Source organism: Ambystoma mexicanum, chromosome 12, assembly GCF_040938575.1.
Source record: "Ambystoma mexicanum isolate Mex_15411 chromosome 12, UKY_AmexF1_1, whole genome shotgun sequence".
Classification (NCBI taxonomy): Eukaryota; Metazoa; Chordata; class Amphibia; order Caudata; family Ambystomatidae; genus Ambystoma; species Ambystoma mexicanum.
This window is the reverse complement of record NC_090936.1, coordinates 222,759,814-222,777,777: the sequence shown is the minus strand read 5'-3', so window position 1 is coordinate 222,777,777 and position 17,964 is coordinate 222,759,814. Positions and strand designations below refer to the sequence as shown.

General features: G+C 39.1%; 1 protein-coding gene across 4 annotated transcripts in view; it reads right to left on the bottom strand.

Annotated features, from left to right (window-relative positions):
• Positions 1-372: 372 nt before the first annotated feature.
• The window catches only part of NTF3 (neurotrophin 3), a 293,608-nt gene continuing 276,016 nt past the window's right edge, over positions 373-17,964 (bottom strand). For all 4 annotated transcript variants that reach the window (XM_069628332.1, XM_069628330.1, XM_069628331.1 and 1 more), the window contains one exon: positions 373-10,767. In XM_069628332.1, coding sequence (XP_069484433.1) covers positions 9,955-10,767 — 813 coding nt within the window. In that variant the 3' untranslated portion in view covers positions 373-9,954. The remainder of the gene's footprint in view (positions 10,768-17,964) is intronic.

Here is a 17,964-nt window from a genome sequence, read left to right as displayed (position 1 = left end):
CCTTGACGCTGGGCCAGAAAGGAGATGTCTCAGAAATCCTCCCTACAGACAGCCAAGAACCCAATTAATTGCTTATTCACTGTCCCTAGCTCCATGAGCTTGTTCTCTGTTAAGTACAGAAGCAAATGTGCAAAATTGAGAAACATTTTTAGTTGACACATAAATCTTGTCTGTGTCTTCAATAAAACTATACGACTACAGGGAATGTAGGGATTTCATATCAAAGGCAGACTTTATATGTATTTTAGCACTATATAAAACATGAAGTTCAGAAGTAAATATAATAATTACACTGATTGGGAAACCTCAGGTCAACATAACTTACTATGGTAGATGAAGCATGAGTAAAACTGAATTGAAAACACATACTGGCAGAGTCTGAAAACCTTTATTAGGAATAAGAATATGCTCATTTGTTGATTGAACCCAAACTTACTTCACTCTTCTTCTTTTATCATTTGTGTTGTTGTTTATTGAACCATAACGTGAGAATTTTCAACACAAGCACTGTACTTGAGGATAGCAACAGTGAGCAGAGTCATTTCTATGCAGGCTGTTTTAGGCCAAAGTGGTAAATGAACAGTGTTTATTTTTTGATGATGCAGAGGGGACATTCTTGTGGAATCATGGACTAGGCTATGCGTCTGAAATGTCTGGCTCTACACATGTTTTGTACTACAAATCCCATCAGCCCTGCCAAGCACAGTCAATAGTGAGGGATTGTGGGAATGGGAAATCGTGGGAATCTTAGTCCAAAATATCTGCAGAGCCACAGGTTGCTGACCCCTGGACAAAGGGCAGTAAGACCAACAAAGTACATTTCACACATTATATACATGTAACCAAATATTAAAATCCAGTCCTATAAATGAACTTACAGCAGAAACCTGTACCTGGAGAATTTCTGAATCTCATTCTTAAATCTGACTGGATTACCCAGCCAATTGTAATCCTAGACTACCAAAATTGTAAACCTCATTCACGTTTCATTTGTAGATCTTACTGTGCAGTTAATAAGAATTTGACAAACATTGTTTTTCAAGATTTCCAACAGTATTTAATAGTTGAACCTGGATAACAGATTCGCTCACTGTGTCACATGTTGTACTTGTACATTGCTGCGCAATTCAGAACTGCCTTAGAGTTTAATAGAGAATATACACACTGCAAACATCTACAAGCTGCAAATAACATTTTTACTATACAAAAACCATATGTGAACCAAATAGAACTGTATTAAAATATAGATTTCGGAACATCTCAGACACTGAGAACATTAAATATAGTTCAGTAGAAGTTATTTACAGCACTAAATACATATTCAGTGCACTGAAGTATTTACAAACCTTTTTCTGGAGGTTCTGCTGTAATATTAACCTGTTTAATGTCCATACTACATACTCAGCAGTGCAGTATGCATTGTTTATCTTCATTTTTCCCTAAGGCTGCATAAGAAAATAGAACCTTGATACAACATGTTAACTCTTATACTGTACTTTACGTGCGCCAGAGAAGTACTCAAAACAAAACTAACACACATATGAGGTTTGGAGGATTTCAGAACAGCTTGAGATTATTTTAAAAACTGCATAGATAGGCAGACAGTTTTTCACAATCCATACACCAGGTTCCTTCCAGAGAATGTTTCATTTAGTTGGCATTGGGAAGTAAGCTTTTACAGAGGCAAAACAATGGATGGAAATATAACAATAATGTGTTGGAAATGAGCGGATATACAGCATCATTGAAGTATCATGATGAGCTATTTGGTGGTTTCCTGGAGGACTGAGTTACACCTGAGCGATTTCTATGTATGTTGTATTTATTTTGACCACAGATGACTTTATGAAATAATATAACAGTCAAACTATTCCACACTTAAGCTACAAACACAGATAGACATGCAACAAACACTGCATCAGGCATAAGACTTGAGGAACTGGCATTTTAAAAAGGCATGGGGCCTGAATTACAAACATGTTTTCAATGGGACTTTCCCATTTTAAATCTTTTTTTTTTTCTCAAACAATTGTGCATTCTTAAAGATACAACCAGTATGGTCTGTTAACTTCTTTTTGAGAGAAGGCAGTTCGGCTAAATCGATAAAAGCATCAATGGCTTCAGCAATCCACCTGTTCAGAGGGAAAGAATACAATGGACCTCTGCCATCATCACTCTGTCGACGAGAACCACACATGGAGGTCTCTCCCAGGCAAATTAGAATATCCTGCCTTTTAAAGCAGATCCCTCCAAGGCGGCTCACCAAAAGGTGGATCGGAATAGTATGTCATTTGAAATAGTTCACTACGAGGTAGATCAATGGATTCTGACTTTTAAAGTAGGTTACAGCAAGGAATCTATAGATGTCATGCCATTTAAAGCAAATCCAGACCTTTTGACATTTGACCCATGCACTGCAAGGGCCATCGGACATCCAGACATTTGAAGCAGTGTGTTCCAAGGAAGATTCATATTGTCTGATATAGAAAGCAGGTTACAGCAAGACATTACTAGATGTCATACCATTTGGATCAGTTTTCCCCTAGTCAGAGAGAGATGTCCCCCTCCACTTGAAACTGTTACATTCAAACAAAGGTAGATCAACTGACATTTGAAGCAGTAAACCCCATGTCAGATCTAGATGTAGAGCGGTTTAAAGTAGTTCACTCCAAGGCAGGTCTGGATACCTGGCAATTGAAGCAGTTAACTTCAAGGCATATCTAGATTTCAAGCCTTTTGAAACAGTTCACACCAACGCCTATCAGAAGGTCTGGCCATTTGAAGCAGTTGACTCCAAGGCAGCCAGGCATGTCTGGCAATTTAAACCAGTTGACGCGAAGGCATGTATGGATGCCCTGTCATTTGAAGCAGTTCACTCCAAGGCAGATCTGGATGACCTGTCATTAAAAGCATTTCACCCCAAGGCAGATCTGGGTGTCTGGCAACTTGAAGAAGTTGTCTCGAAGGCAGATCTGGATGTCTGGACAATTGAAGCAGATGTCTTCAAGGAAGATCTGGATGCCTGGCCATTTGAAGCCGTACACCGCAAGGCAGCTCTAGATGCCTTGCCATTTAAAAAAGTACATCCAAGACATATGGGGATGTCTCTCCATTAGAAAAGGTCTCACCTAAGACAAAATGATGCATGTGTGTGCTAGCAGTCTATTTTGTAACATTGATTCAACACTTGATTTGCCACAGTTTGAACTTAGTACATCTAAAGTTGTCATTGTAGAAGAAGTGGGACCAATAGACAATTATAATAATTTTAACAACACTTTGTCTATCATCTCCTTGGACAAAAACATTGGATAACTAGAAGTCAATAAGTGGCCAAGAATCTCATCTTGCATAATTGTAAAAAAAAAAGAAAAGTTGCACAATGGACAGAAGAGATGTGAACATGCTCGAATGGAAAGAATTACCTGCAGAATCCAAGGGGCATCACAATTATAGGAATGACATGTGTCTTTATGATTACATGTGTATCAACTATGACACTATACTAACCCCCACTGGCTATAATTCTCTCCTCTCCCATTTCCTGCCTTCGCTCCCCCTCTGATTTCTCCTGACAACACTGACCACATTCCAAACTACAAAAGACCTGCAACCCCTTAAACCATGCCATGTGATCTGACCGCTGTTCTTTTCAATGAGTAGACAGAGTTGGCGATTTTTTTCGTTTTGCTTTAAAACTGGGTTTGTATTTTTGAATTTCGAGCAAGACACCGTCAGATATTTGCAATTATTTTGTAAAATATTATGCTTCAAAATTAACTTTTCCATAAACAATATTGAAGAATACCATATTGATATTGCTACCAAGATCATTGCCATATTGACTCTTCTGTTGCATTGCCCTGTGAGATAAGGGGGAACATTTGCTGCATTTCTGCAAAATCTGTAGAGTATTTTCTAATCGGTATAGCACTTCGGACAATGCTGTATAGCCTCTTTGGGTTTTCATGTCTTTATAACAAATCATTTTATAACAAATGCACACATAACGAAAATTATATAACGACAAAACATAACAATTGTTTACTTTCTTTTTTGGGCGGGTTCCCCCTCAAACCCCTGTTTCCCATCCCAAAAAACCCACCCCACCCATTGCCCCACAGGATTGAACCCTTTATCCCAGCCCCAAATACATTTTCATAATGTTTTTCGTTATATAAGTTTCGTTATATATTCATTTGATGTACAATTTTCATTATAAAGACCGTGTACCCCTCTTTGGCATACTGAAGATTAGAAAAAAAGGAGTTTTGCAACATAGATTTACTGGCCTTAAGGGGCAGGCAGTGAACCTGGCATATTAGATTACATACTGTCCCAAAATAATGTAATGATGGTTACATGCCAAAGCAACACTTGCACGACAAGAGCTCGATTAAACATGCAGAGCTTGATTCTAAAACAGTACTTCATTAAGTGCAGATATTGTATGGGATATTTGCTGCTGGAGTTATAGAAAGGTCAGAATTGGGGAAGCATGTATTATTGACCAAATACAGTACTAGCTAGGTGGGGTTTTATTACTAGGAGGTAGTTAAATAGCCAGATGTGTTAGTGTTATCTCCAGACCTGACTATGGCGCTTAAATATAATCCTACTTTAACGTGGCTATTTCAAAAATGCATTGTTTACATGTCTCTACATTTTGAAGCTCAGCATTTCCCCAACAATGTTACACACTTATGCTGCACACTGACAACACAAACGCAGGATTTAATAGTTAATTTCTCTATTTAATCGTTCGCCTTTTAATGTGATGATTATTAAAACATATTTTAATTTTAAATAGTCCAACTGTATTTAATTGAAAAAAACTAGACTAATATTAGCTTATATTATCCAAAATGTATATTATGTTTTAATGTGGAAAAACGTGTTTAATGACTTCTGCATGCTTGTACATATAATTTGATTTGTTGTAACACTTCTTTGTTCTTGAATTGATCTTTACTTGTAAAAAGAGAGTGTGTGCAGTCATGTTCAATGTACATGCACATAGTCAGAAGATACATAAACTGAACATGGTCAGATGATGAGCAATATTAATCGTTTTTTACGAAATGTTAGCCACTCTGGGTCATCATAATTCGGAAACAAGCAGGGCTACGACAGAGCATAGTGCTTTGAAAATGAACAGTAATACACATTGTTAGATTGGAATTCAGAGAATTGCCACACTCATTAAACCCCACATAACCTTAGCAGCTCCACAAAAATGGTGTTGTTAACTAAATGTAGTCCTATTTCTTTGTCATTGCTGCTGACAAAATGTGCAAACAAACCATCTATTTTGGATTTCGTTCTTTGCAAAAGCCCCAGCTGAGAAACTGAAGTATCTATCTTTAACAAACATGAGAACATGTAAAGTCAAAAAGAGGGCTAGTGGGAACATGTTTTACTTTTTAATTGCAGCATTACTGTTTCTTAGCAGACATAGTCATGTATAGACAACTGCTTTGATGACAGTGCAAAGTTATCAACAGCTTCTGCTTGTCAATTGTGCCATTATTTGTATGGAAGAGAGACAAACTTTCTACAGCTCGATACCTAATGTCTACCATTTGCAGCAACGAAAGTTGAGCAAGCTGAAACCAATAGCGTTTCTTGAAAAGTGGCTTGGAGTTGAAAAAACATGATGAATTAGTCTACATAGTATTGTAATATAACCTCAATTGGATAACCATGATCAACAGAAAGCAGCAGACCAGTCACAGAGGGATGGGATGAGCTGACATTCTTTTTGGTGATGTATCTGTTTTTTCTAATTCATAACAAAGGAGGTTTACATCATTGGCACATGCCTGAAGGATTGTTTTATCCAGTCCTGTCTTTTAAGCCAAAACCACTTTGCATTATGGGAGTCCTCTGTCTTTTTTTAATTATAAACATGGCGCTACAATTCAAAAAGCACCCTTGCCTCAAAACCACAATCTCTCTGAAAAGTGATTGAGATGGGCAGTTAATAACCGCAGCAGTCAAGGGCCAGCTTTGTGACATTTGACTAATACAATGTGTTATAATGTACATATTTGGTAATGATGCAGTCAAGAAACAGAATGTCTCTAGTGGTCTTCCGGTTTGACTGAAAAAGTAGCCTGTGTGTTCTTGCTACCAGCTACTCCACTTTAGCTGTATTATGTTATTGTATTTTAGTCCCCACGAGACAGAGATAGACGGCATTTTTAAATGGCACTGTTTCATTTTATGTTTTTATCAAATGTAGACTTTATGGGAACTTATTGCCATCTATTCACTAAGGGGAGAAGGAGGTCAGGGTGAAATTTAAGCTTTTACTTTAATTGACTAAATAGTGTGTTGTGGTTTTAGTAGTCCACTGCAATTAAACCAATTGTACCAACACACAGGAAAATAAAGATGTGTAGAAGACAAACTCAGGGTTGCAACACTGTGTGCCCAGTAACATGGGCTAGTTTGGTCACAATTGGAAAAATCTACTGTGCAAAATAAACGAGGGCCCTCAACATGGTCTGGGAGATAAAGATGACCCCAAGAGATGCATTAATCTGTTATTTTACACTGGTAGAAAAATAGATTTGAGAAATTTAATAATGACCCCCAGAGATAGATGTATCTGCTATTTTTCACCGGCAGAAAAACTCTTGAAACAAATCTTCAGTCTTGAAAGAGTGGCCTGAAGGAAAAGAGCAACATGAGAGCATGAGCTAAATAATATTTTGGCATTCAATAAAAAAATGATGTGCAGATTTCTACTGCATCAAAGGTCTGCACAAATAACACAACAAGTAATTACATACCTAAACATGATGATGTTTCCTCACTGATATCAAATTCATACACTAGTCATTATAATTAATCAATTACTATTCCCAAAGATAATTTTAAAGTTAAGCGACAACAAAAATACTGACCTACATTTCTTTTTTTTCGAGGCAATGAATTCTGATCAACTCTCAATGTTGTTTTTAAAGTCTCGGTGTACCAATGACCTACTTTATGTAGAGAGTTTTGAATCAGGCCTGAATTCCCATAGCTCAGGATTACTCACAATTGTTTTCAAAGGTAGTTGTGCAGTGGCAGAGTCAGTTCTCACGGTGTGTACGGAACCTCCCCAGACTGTCACCTTCACCTGTGTTTGTTGCTCAACTCGTGCAGTGTCATAATCCATTGTAAATCCTTAGCCTTCTGTGCTCTGTTGCATAATGTGTAGTGTGTCATATGTAGTCTCCAGTGTGGCTACAAAATGACCCGAGGTAATCATCTGATGTAATGACATTAGCTAATTACTTTAGAAGAAGGATCATTCACACCAGGGAAGGTCTATTAGCAAATCAATTGGCTGGAATAGTGGGTGAGAATATATATTCTTCGACACCTGTTCAAGCCACCTGAAGCCCTTCCCCGGGTGCAGCATTTTTTTATGTGATGACTAAACTCCCTACCTCCACACTTACCTATATCACCCAGAAGCCCTGTCAATGTTGCCGGCCGTAATCTTCACCTGATGCTTGCACTAAACCTGTTTAATGTTGTCAGTGACACTAAACGTCTTTCTTGGGCTGATAATTTCTTGGTTGATGTTCATATAAATGATTTAACTCCATCAACCATTAGCAGAGTACAGCGGACCCCCATCCTGAGCAACAGACTTAAAACATGTTTCCTCTCAAACTTTCTTCCATGTATTTCTTCACATGAGGATAACCCCAAGCAGTTCTCCAATCATCATATTTGACATCCTGAAAAAGACGTTACCAACTCTGAGGTGTACTGCCACTCACCCACTTGCAGGCCCAAATCTAGCAATGCAGCACTTAAGAATGATTCTTACCTATGGGACCAGAGCTTTGAGCTCTGGTGTGCCGCACTTCCTTCTCTGGTCACCTCTATAGAAATAGAAAAGGTACTTTGTCCCTTTTCTCTGTGACGGCGGGCATCTTTTAAAAAAAATATATAATGTCCCCTCAAGAGAATGGCTGCGCAATCAGCACAAATCTCCTGAGTGGAAAAAAAGAAAGCCATTTGAACCCTGGATGAACCCGGGGTGTGAATCTGGCTTTCATACCCCAGTGGTCACAGCGGGACACATGGCCAGTAACGGCCCACAGGCCTCGCTTCACTTGGGCCTACCATGGCGATGATTGGTGGCCATTACTGGCCATGTCCGCCCTGCTGCCGGGGCGTGTAAACCACATTAAAAAAGTGTAGAGCTCTCTCCACAACTCTTCATATATTTGTTATGTAGTGAAATGTCCAGTTGGGTTTTCTCCTCACAATCGTATGTATCCATACAGAGCCATAAATCCTTTTATTTACATGGCTGTGGCAACAGACAGCGCAATATCACAGATATTTATATACATTGTTTAATTTGATTATGCTTTTAATTAATTTCTGATATAGAGCTACTCTGTTCGCCGAAATGGAAAAATACCTTAATGTTTTTGTTACTTGGCTTCCATCCCTTCCATTGTACACAGACATTAATGGCATATGACACTGTCTTTTGTCACAAATAATTCTTCAGCATAACTTGTTTTGTTAATTCTAAAATAGGGCCAATTCATCACAAATCTTCATAACAATAACATCTTTTGATGGGGTAAGTTTATTTTCACCAATATGGTTTTAACAGATTTATATTTTACAAACATACTACGGCAAAACATAGGTTGTAGTGTTTGTGCCAAAAAGACAGCTCTCCTCATAAATATGAATAGATCAGCTCTCCCACATGGATCATGATTGCAGATAGTGACATTGGGAGAAGCAGTTCAGATTGTGGGCAAGTGACAACCTATTATTTACCTGCGTTTTCTTTGCCAGTTATTTCTGCTTTGGTAATAGTGCTGCAATTACGCCGTGACACAATTACAGATCATGCTGGATCTAAGGCCTGGATCGCGCATTAGACTGCTATGGCAGTGACTTGTCAGGGCGTGGGTGCATTTTGTTACTGGCGTACCAAGTTCCTTAAGTTGATCCTGCTTATGCATCCCCGAAATCTAACACTGTATGCATGATTGCATTTCAACAGGCAGTGGAAAGCTGGATTCTGGGAAAAGGTTAGGAGAGCTCAAGAGCTTGCAAGGTTTGAAGACCACAAAGCACCCTTCCACGGCTTTCATGGGCATTTGTAAAATAATATGCAGATCAAGACCAACCCTTCTACTGGCACACATAATGTGATGCCCCCCGAAACCCCTGAATGTTGTTAGTACAGCCCACAAGCAAGAGTTCACTACTTCAGTTGAGCCCAACCAGGCCCTCATTTCATTAGCAAAGAACTATCATTCTGAGCAAGATATCAACATTTACTTATTGTGTTGGGAATCCTTTCTGGTGCTTGTTTGAATGATGTCCTGGGTTTTTAAAATGGCTGAAGATTACCTGGCCAATAAACAATTAAGAAACGTTACTTGGCCAAATGAAACTGGGGTGATGGACGCAACAGATACTTTTGTTTAATTGTATAGCGAAAGAAGAACATCGTCAATGGGTGAAGCTGAACTGTCTGAGAAAGAGCTGTATTAAATCATGTTAGGCTTTGGTCTTCTGTATAATTGTGAGAAAAATAAGTTATAGTAGGACTCTAATGACAATCGCATGTTATACAACTCTGCTCTAAATTGGTTTAACAAGTAAACATAGAGACAACCAACGGCTTGACAATACTGAATGAAAAATACTGACACACACACACCTTTTGCGGAAAAAGACACACGGCTTGCAGCGGAATCACAATTATATTCTAACAGTTTGATGAAGTGTCCAAATGCAGGCAGAAACACTTTTCTCACAATTCTTGAGAGGGAGAGCTAGCTAATATAAGAATGCTGCCATTTAATAAATAAGAACATTTCATATAATATATAAAAACAATATAAACATTTATATGCTACATGCATATCATATAATTTAAAGTAATAATTTATATGTTGAAAATATGCAGACTTATGTTCTTCCAATTTTTCTCGATAACGCACATACGCAAGAGGTGTCTATCCGTATCCATCGCCAGCCAACAAGTTTACTGTTTTCAGAAGTCAGTGCCCTGACATAGGTTTGCGATGTTTTACATTGGGAATTCCAGTGTTTATCATCTATGCCCCGACATCCATTTTTTACTGGCCTTGCTTCTTTACATCTTGTCTCATAAAAATATTGTTTAACTGGAGAATTTCCAGTTTTGATTTCCCCTAGCACAGTTACTTGTTGGCCCTTAATGTCAATCGCATTGGACCGGTCCGTTACCCACAAACTTTCACTGTCACACACAGAATATTCCCCTCGATGGCCTCTATGTTCCGCAGACCTTTTTCTCCTTGAGGTTCTGTTTACCACTGCAGTGTTTGGAACAAAGTCATCCATTAAGTACAAAGGAGGAGGTTCCAAAGGAGGACTGTTACTCAACAGAACTCTTGGTGAACTGTAGCGTCTCTGCTTCTGTTGATTTAACATTTCCGTTTCAATGGAGATGACGGGCTGGAAGTCTGATTTCACATTACCCTCAACATCCACGTCCATATCCACATCCACACGGAGCTCGTCTTTGGGTATGGTGCTTTGGTAGCTTTCTTTGCTGCCAGCTGTCTGTTTGGAGAGCTTATTTTTCAAAATGTCGGCCTGAATCAGTTTAATGATAATTGAATTCATTGAGTCTTCGGGCAAATTCCTTTTATCCATGTTGGTAGCTTGAATGCCGCAAAGATAAGGAAGAAACATCACATAGAACAAGATGGACATCCCCTTGTTCACCTGTAAGATCTAAAAGAGAAATAAAAAAAGTTAAACTTCAAAAACAAGCAGTACATGTGTCTTATCAGTCTAGATACCATATTAATTATTAGCAATAATACCCTGTTCATGTTGGTCACTTAAAACGATTCTTTGCATATTTCTAAGTATATTTCTATCTGAAGTTGTGACCTATCTTTGATTTGGCACTCCATACAAAGGGTGAAGACGAACTGGGGAAGACAGACGGGGTAAAGGCAAGAGTACAGAGGGATTGAGAGGGAAGGGGGTGGGAATACCTAGCACAGTACATTATTTGAGTACAGTATTGAGATAATGAAAAAATAAAACAGCCCTAAATGAAACATACACAAGGAGGGTTAGAAAACAGGTTAATGTACCATGTGAGAAGGCATTAAAGCAGCTCAGATAACGAGTATAAAAGACCATTTAGCATTATATTTGGGAATAGAGTCTTGATAATTCGCCATACATAGTTCCAATCTTTGTATATGGCAGACGTTGTCCACCATTCCCTGATAGAAAGGTAACGAGAGTCCTTCCAACTGGCAGTGATACGTTTCAACGCAATAATAAGAAATAAATCATACAGTTTTGCAGAGGCTTGCAAATCATAGGAAGTCCCCACCAAGCTGCCCAAAACAATATTCATAAATGATAGTGGGACATCTACCATGAAAATACATTTAAGGTGTTTCCATACATCATGCCAAAATGATAGAACACAAGGACACTCAAAAAACATATGTTCATATGAGGCAGGAGAGTAACCACATGTCCAACATTTGTCCTCATTAATATTCTTTGTTTTTGAAAGTTTCACAGGTGTTATAAACGCTCTGTGAATGAAGAAGAGGAAATGCTGCGTTATACTAGCGGACATATACCCACTTGTATATATCGCATCCTCATTGTGTGCCTACATGTAACCAACTGTCACCTGTACATAATGTATCTTACATGTCGTAACCAAGCTATCTTACATGCTGTAACCAAGCTTTGAGTATCCTTATGCTTTGCGCCTGAATACCCTCGGGTCTGGAGCGCACTACAAATAATAAACTGAACTAAACTAAACATTGAGTCACATTTCATTTTGGAGAAGATAGAGAACCAAGTGTGATCATCCAGGGCACACCCAAAGTCAGCCTCCCACAACAGGCACGTGGGCCGATCACTCTTCTTTGAGGTTAGAGCTTCATAAAATTTAGAAGCCCTGAGGTCGGAGACCATGGTAAGCTACAATAGCCTAAAGATATCGCATGAAAGGATATCATTGGAGAAAAGGTGAAGAGCATCAAGACATTAATGTACCAAACTATTATAGAAATTAAAGTCTGAATTGGGTATGGAGAATAAATGTTTCCGTTGCTGGAAGGAAAGGATGGATGGGCCATTAATAATTTGTTGGATGAATCTGATGCATTTTTTTAACCAAGATCTACGACTCAAAGTCCTTTTCTTGATAATAATGTTTTTATTGCGCCACAAAAGTGGGGAGAGTTTTTTATTAGGAGATTTAGTATGAGGAAAAAGAAAGATCCTTTGTGCAGAGATAGATGCTTTAATACGGTCCGAAATAGCAACAAAGGTATGGTTGAATCAATAAACAAGGTCAGCTAGTTCATATGGGTCCACCAGCCATTTCTCAATATCAAACCAAGAAGGAAGCTCTAAAGCAGGGGAAGAGGTAAACCAGCAACGGGACTGCTTTAGAAGGAATGCAAAGTGATACGATTTATAGTCAGGGAACCTAACACCTCCCATATTATATTATATGGAGCTTTTACTTTGATTACCACAATTCTCTTGCACTTACCGTGACCCCATAGGAAATTAAGAAGAATAGAATAGATGGATTTGAAGACAGATAGAGGAAGTGGAACTGGAAGGAGCTGCAGGTAATAAAGTATGATAGGGGAAAGCATAATCTTGTTTGTATCCAACCGGCCCCACCATAGTGGGGGCAAAGCGAATACCAAGATATTTGATAGAATCACCACACCATTTAAAACCAAATACATCTAGATTGTGTTTAAAACAAAAGGAATTGAGGGGTAGAATTTTGGATTTATCCTTATTAAGTTTATATCCTGACACTAGGCTAAATAGGTGAAGAATGTTGAGTAAGTGAGGAAGGTGGAGCTTGGGGTTTTTGATGAAGATAAGGGCATCATCAGCATAAGCCGCAATTTTGCTATACGATAACCTCCTGGAATTCCTGGTATATTTCTATCGGCTCTGATGAGCTCTAACAGGGGTTCTAAAGAGAGGATATATTAAATGGGAGAGAAAGGACAACCCTATTGCGTACCTCTAAGTAAAGGAAAAAAGGATGAGGATTGACCCTTAATATTGACAGAGGATTGGGGACACGAGAAGAGGAGTTTTACCAGGGAGATAAAAAAGTTACCACAACCATGCCAATGGAGAGATTGAAATATAAAGTCCCAATTGACATGGTCGAAGGCCTTCTGTACATGCAATGCGATGGCCACATAGCCTTACCTATCTTTTTTGTCTTTAGAAAAAGTGTGAAGAACATTGAGAAACAATATCACATTAGAGGCAATATTGCGACCTTTAACATATCCGACTTGGTAAGTTTTAATCAGAGCTGGGAGAGAGGACTCTATTCTATTGGCAAGAATGTTAGCGAAGATCTTGCTCTCCACATTCATAAGAGATATGGGGTGATATTTACCAGGTAATGTGGGATCTTTGTCGGATTTAGTGAATACTATGAGTAGAGCTTCAGAGAAGGAGCCAGAAGAAGATTTTTGAGAGATGAAGTAGGAAAATAAAGTTTTGAGTTCAGGAGTAAGGGAATAGGCTAGAGCACTATAAAATTGAGCCGAGAAGCAATCCGGTCCTGGGGATTTCCCCCTGCCCAAACCCTTAATGTCATGTGCAATTTCAGAAAGAGTAATATCGTTGTCTAACAGAGAGAGGTTAGTTCGAGGAGAGGAGGACCAGGACAGGTGTTTAAAAGAAATAACTGCGAACAAAGCGCCTTGAGCATTTGGCCTTAACAAACAACGTACAACCCATATTTCTCATATAGGATTGGTACATTACTCCACTGGGACAGAAAATGGAGTTTGTGGAGTTGGAAATATATCAACCCCAGACAACAGCACTCAGATTGTCACTCGAGGGTCCTCATTACAGACTATGTCCTTATACAGTGGACATTGAGGGTTTATGATCCAGCAGACGACAAGAATGCCAATGCCAATAAGGTTTTCTCCAACTGTGCTGCGAGGTCCAAATGCACTCAGAATGAGAGTAAAGGGAAGTGCCAGAAGCAAGGTGGCAGATTTTACATCCAACAGTGAAGCTGTACTTGTGACGAAAATTGACACAAAAAACCATGGGACTGGCTAGCTTTAACATTAGCTACAAAAAACAACCATTAGACCGACTGCCTGGACGCTACAAGAAACCTTCGGATAGCGTCATGGAACACCGGGGGCCACCGACATCTGCTAGAACTACTAGATGAAGAACTATTGAAGGCAGATATAATATGTATCCAAGAATGCTGGCTCCTAGATCCCCCAATTATGAGTGGGACTACCTGCTTCTTGAACAAAGGATACAAAGGACCAAAAGGTAGACCCTCTGCAGGACTGTTGACTGTCAAATAAAGAATGACTATAAAGGCAATATACTCTCTGTTACGTCCCCTTCACCACTCATTCAAATAACCATATTGCAAGAGCACAGTGGAAGCATCCATCAAACTGTGAAGCATTTCCAAATCGTATTCAACCTTTATTGGAATACCAAAGCTAAGGATGGTGACAAATTTATGGAAACTGTGTTCCAACACATCGACGATCTAAGAGCTGAATTTGAAAATCCCACAATAATCATATGTGGCGATCTCAATATAGACAGTACAAAAAAGAAAAACCAAGTTGTACAAAGTGGTTACAAACAGCAGAGGTCAACGCGTATGCAAAATTGGTTAACAGAGACACATAGCCAGGATCTTTTGCAGGTGAATGGAAACGTGACTGGCGACCTTGAAGGAGCAGTCACATGGACTTCATATAATCAAAGTGCAACCCTGGATTATTTCTTTGTGGATCGAGAATCTTTTAAAACCATCTCCTCCTTGAACATAATTTCAACACAAAAAGTGACCACAAAATACTTATTCTTACATGTGGACTTCTTTCTAATGTACACGAAAGTGGTCCGGCCCATCACAAATGTTGGCCCTTCAAGATCGAAGTGAAAAATGGCCTTAACAGACTGCGACTAGCACCAAAAATGACACCTATCCTTGAAAAAGCAATAGATTGCTGGAAGTGAGCAAAGAACACTGGTGTAGAATACGAAGCGTGTCTGACTATTTTCAGAGTGAAACAGGGCCAAAACACTAAGCCAAAAACCGTTAGACAACACAAATACAACCTTGAATTAGCAGAAAAAAAAATCAAAGCTAGCAAGGAAACTAAGAGCACTAAAAAACAGAACACTCAAAGTTTGTTCAAAGAAAGAGTAACATTAAAAAAAAGCTTATAGAAATTGGGCCAAATCTCACAGGGCCCTACTGTTCCAGAGAGACTCTGAAGAAATGCTGCTCGCAGCCAGTAACAAAAACGACAAATTCATGTGGGCCCTAATGAATCAGATAAGTGGGTCAAAAGGACTGGAACAGATCAATCCTATCCATGAAGAAAAATGGATCCAACATTTTCAAGAAATATACAGCCACACACGCACGAAGAAGATCAGATCCAAAATAGCTTGGATAAGACTCCATGGAACATATCATTTGAGAAGTCTGAAATCACTGCACTAATTAACAAAGCTAGTAGCTCTCGGGCACCGGGCCCTGACAGCCTATCGAACGCCATACTAAAACAAGCCCCGGAAGTTTGGGCCGACATGTGCTATACTTTGTTCACACGAATCATCAACAACAAACAAATTCCGGAAACATGGACAAAAGCCATAATCATCCCCATTCATAAAAAGGGAGACAGAGCCAAGCCTGAGAATTATCGTCCAATATCACTGCTGGACGTTATAGGCAAAATCTTTGCTGGCATCCTCCTAAAGAGACTGAAAGAATGGATTAAACACTCAAAGAATTACGATTCTCGGCAAGCAGGGTTTGTTGAGAAAGTCGATTGTGGCCTATATCTGCTTATACTCAATCTACTGAAGGCCAAAACTATTTGCGAAAATCAGAAGCTCTCTCTGGTGTGCATTGATATGGCTGCCGCTTTTGACAGAGTTGACAGACACATTTTGTGGAAAAAGTTGGAGCAGAAAGGCTGTCCGAAAGACTTAGTGGCCGCAATCAAAGCTCTGCATACCGATATCTCAATTCAAGTACGGTTAAACCAAAAGGGCAATCTGACCGAACCAATTCTGACACAAAGAGGTCTAAAGCAAGGGTGCCCTTTGGCAGCTATCCTTTATAACTTTTACATCTTGGAAATAAAGGACCGGCTTGCCATACCGAGAGGATGCTCTCCAAAAATAGGCACCTCAGCAATAGGCCACTTATTGTACGCAGACGATTTGATCATCTTGGACAAGACCCCGATTGGTCTTCAGAAAAAACTCGAAGCCCTGGAAATCTATGTCAAAGAAAACAAACAATAAATAAATCCTGACAAATCAGAAATCTTAATAATCAAAGCACCAAGAACAAGAGTGAAAAAGTCTTTCAAATGGTGTGACGGCACCAAACATCAAGTGCAAAATATTTGGGAGCAATAATAAGCGCTGACTGGAACGACCGACCGTGGTCAGAACACTTACAACTGAAAATGGGTCAACTAATGGCACAAGCACTTATATTGAAACGAAAATTTGGCAAGTTCTCGTTTCAACCGACAGTAGATTTCTACTATGCAAAAGTAATCTCGTCGATAGCTTATGCTGGAGACACGGCTTTCAGAATACCATGGGAAACCTGGGAAATGGTTGAAGCCAGACTCTGGAGAAATCTACTGAGGCTTCCACAATGTATTCAAATGAACATAATTCGACACGAACTGGGCCTCTACTCTATGCAGGTCTCAATTATATGGAAAGCTTTGTCAACATTTAGATAAACACTAGTTAAAGACTGCCCACCACAATATGCAATTCTAAAAGAAGAAAACGAAAAAGCTCCTTTCTGGCCACTGACTATCTGGAACGAAAAATGTCAAGAGATGTTACAGAATTTGCACATATCAGAAGATACCTTATGCAACAAACTCGAGAGGGTGAAGATCGCGCTTCTCTGCGCAGACTGGGCCCAATCAGAAAGTGCCCTTGCTACCTCTAAATCTCACACCCTCTCAAAAAATCTTAGGTCAGCACCAAACATTCTCCCAAGCTATCTGAAAAAGAGCGCGAATCCTACTCATCGAGATTTAATTTTACGATTCAGATTGAACATCATAAGAACAAAAATAAATCTGAAAAAATACAGCATAGTAAGTGACATCACTTGCCGGCTTTGCGAGCAGCAGGATGAATCTTTACAACATCTAGTAATGTACTGTCCTGGACTAAGATCAGCAAGAGATCTAATTTTACATCCAGTACTAACTCCGACATGCGGGCTGGACTCTGATTTGTGGTGGGCATCTTTATATGACAACCCAAATCAAAAGATTACGAGAGCACTCGGTATATTCCTACAATCAATGTTAACCAAATTGGAAAACAAACAAGTACCGCGCGCATAAATGGAATAAGAAGTCACAATGGTGGAAGAAGTACAATCTACGGATAATGTCAAAGTCGAGGCCAAACCAAAGAGGAAAAAGACGAGATAAATAAAAAAATCTTTTGGAACTCCTTGGAATGAACTGACATAGAAACAAAAGGAAGTTCCAGGGAGATGGTTTGGCCTTGTAATTGAGACATAAAAAAAGATCCTTTTTTTATTTTCATAAAACAAAAGCTTGTATTTATTTACGCGATATGTTTAATTAAAAAAAAAGTCTTTTTTTCTCTAGCAAGGTTGGTAGTGAACCACAAGGAGGTTTTAGTTCTGAGGAAATTTGACATTTTGAAAGGGTGAGATCATTTACTGCTTAAGAGGTCCAGAGACTTAAGGTATCAAAAGCAGATTCAAGGTCAGAAAGTATGGTAGAAAGGAGAGATGTAGTCAAGGCAGAATTCGGAGTGGATAGTTTGTTCATTAAAAGAAAATGGTGGCACCAGATTGAAAGCATCTTTAAA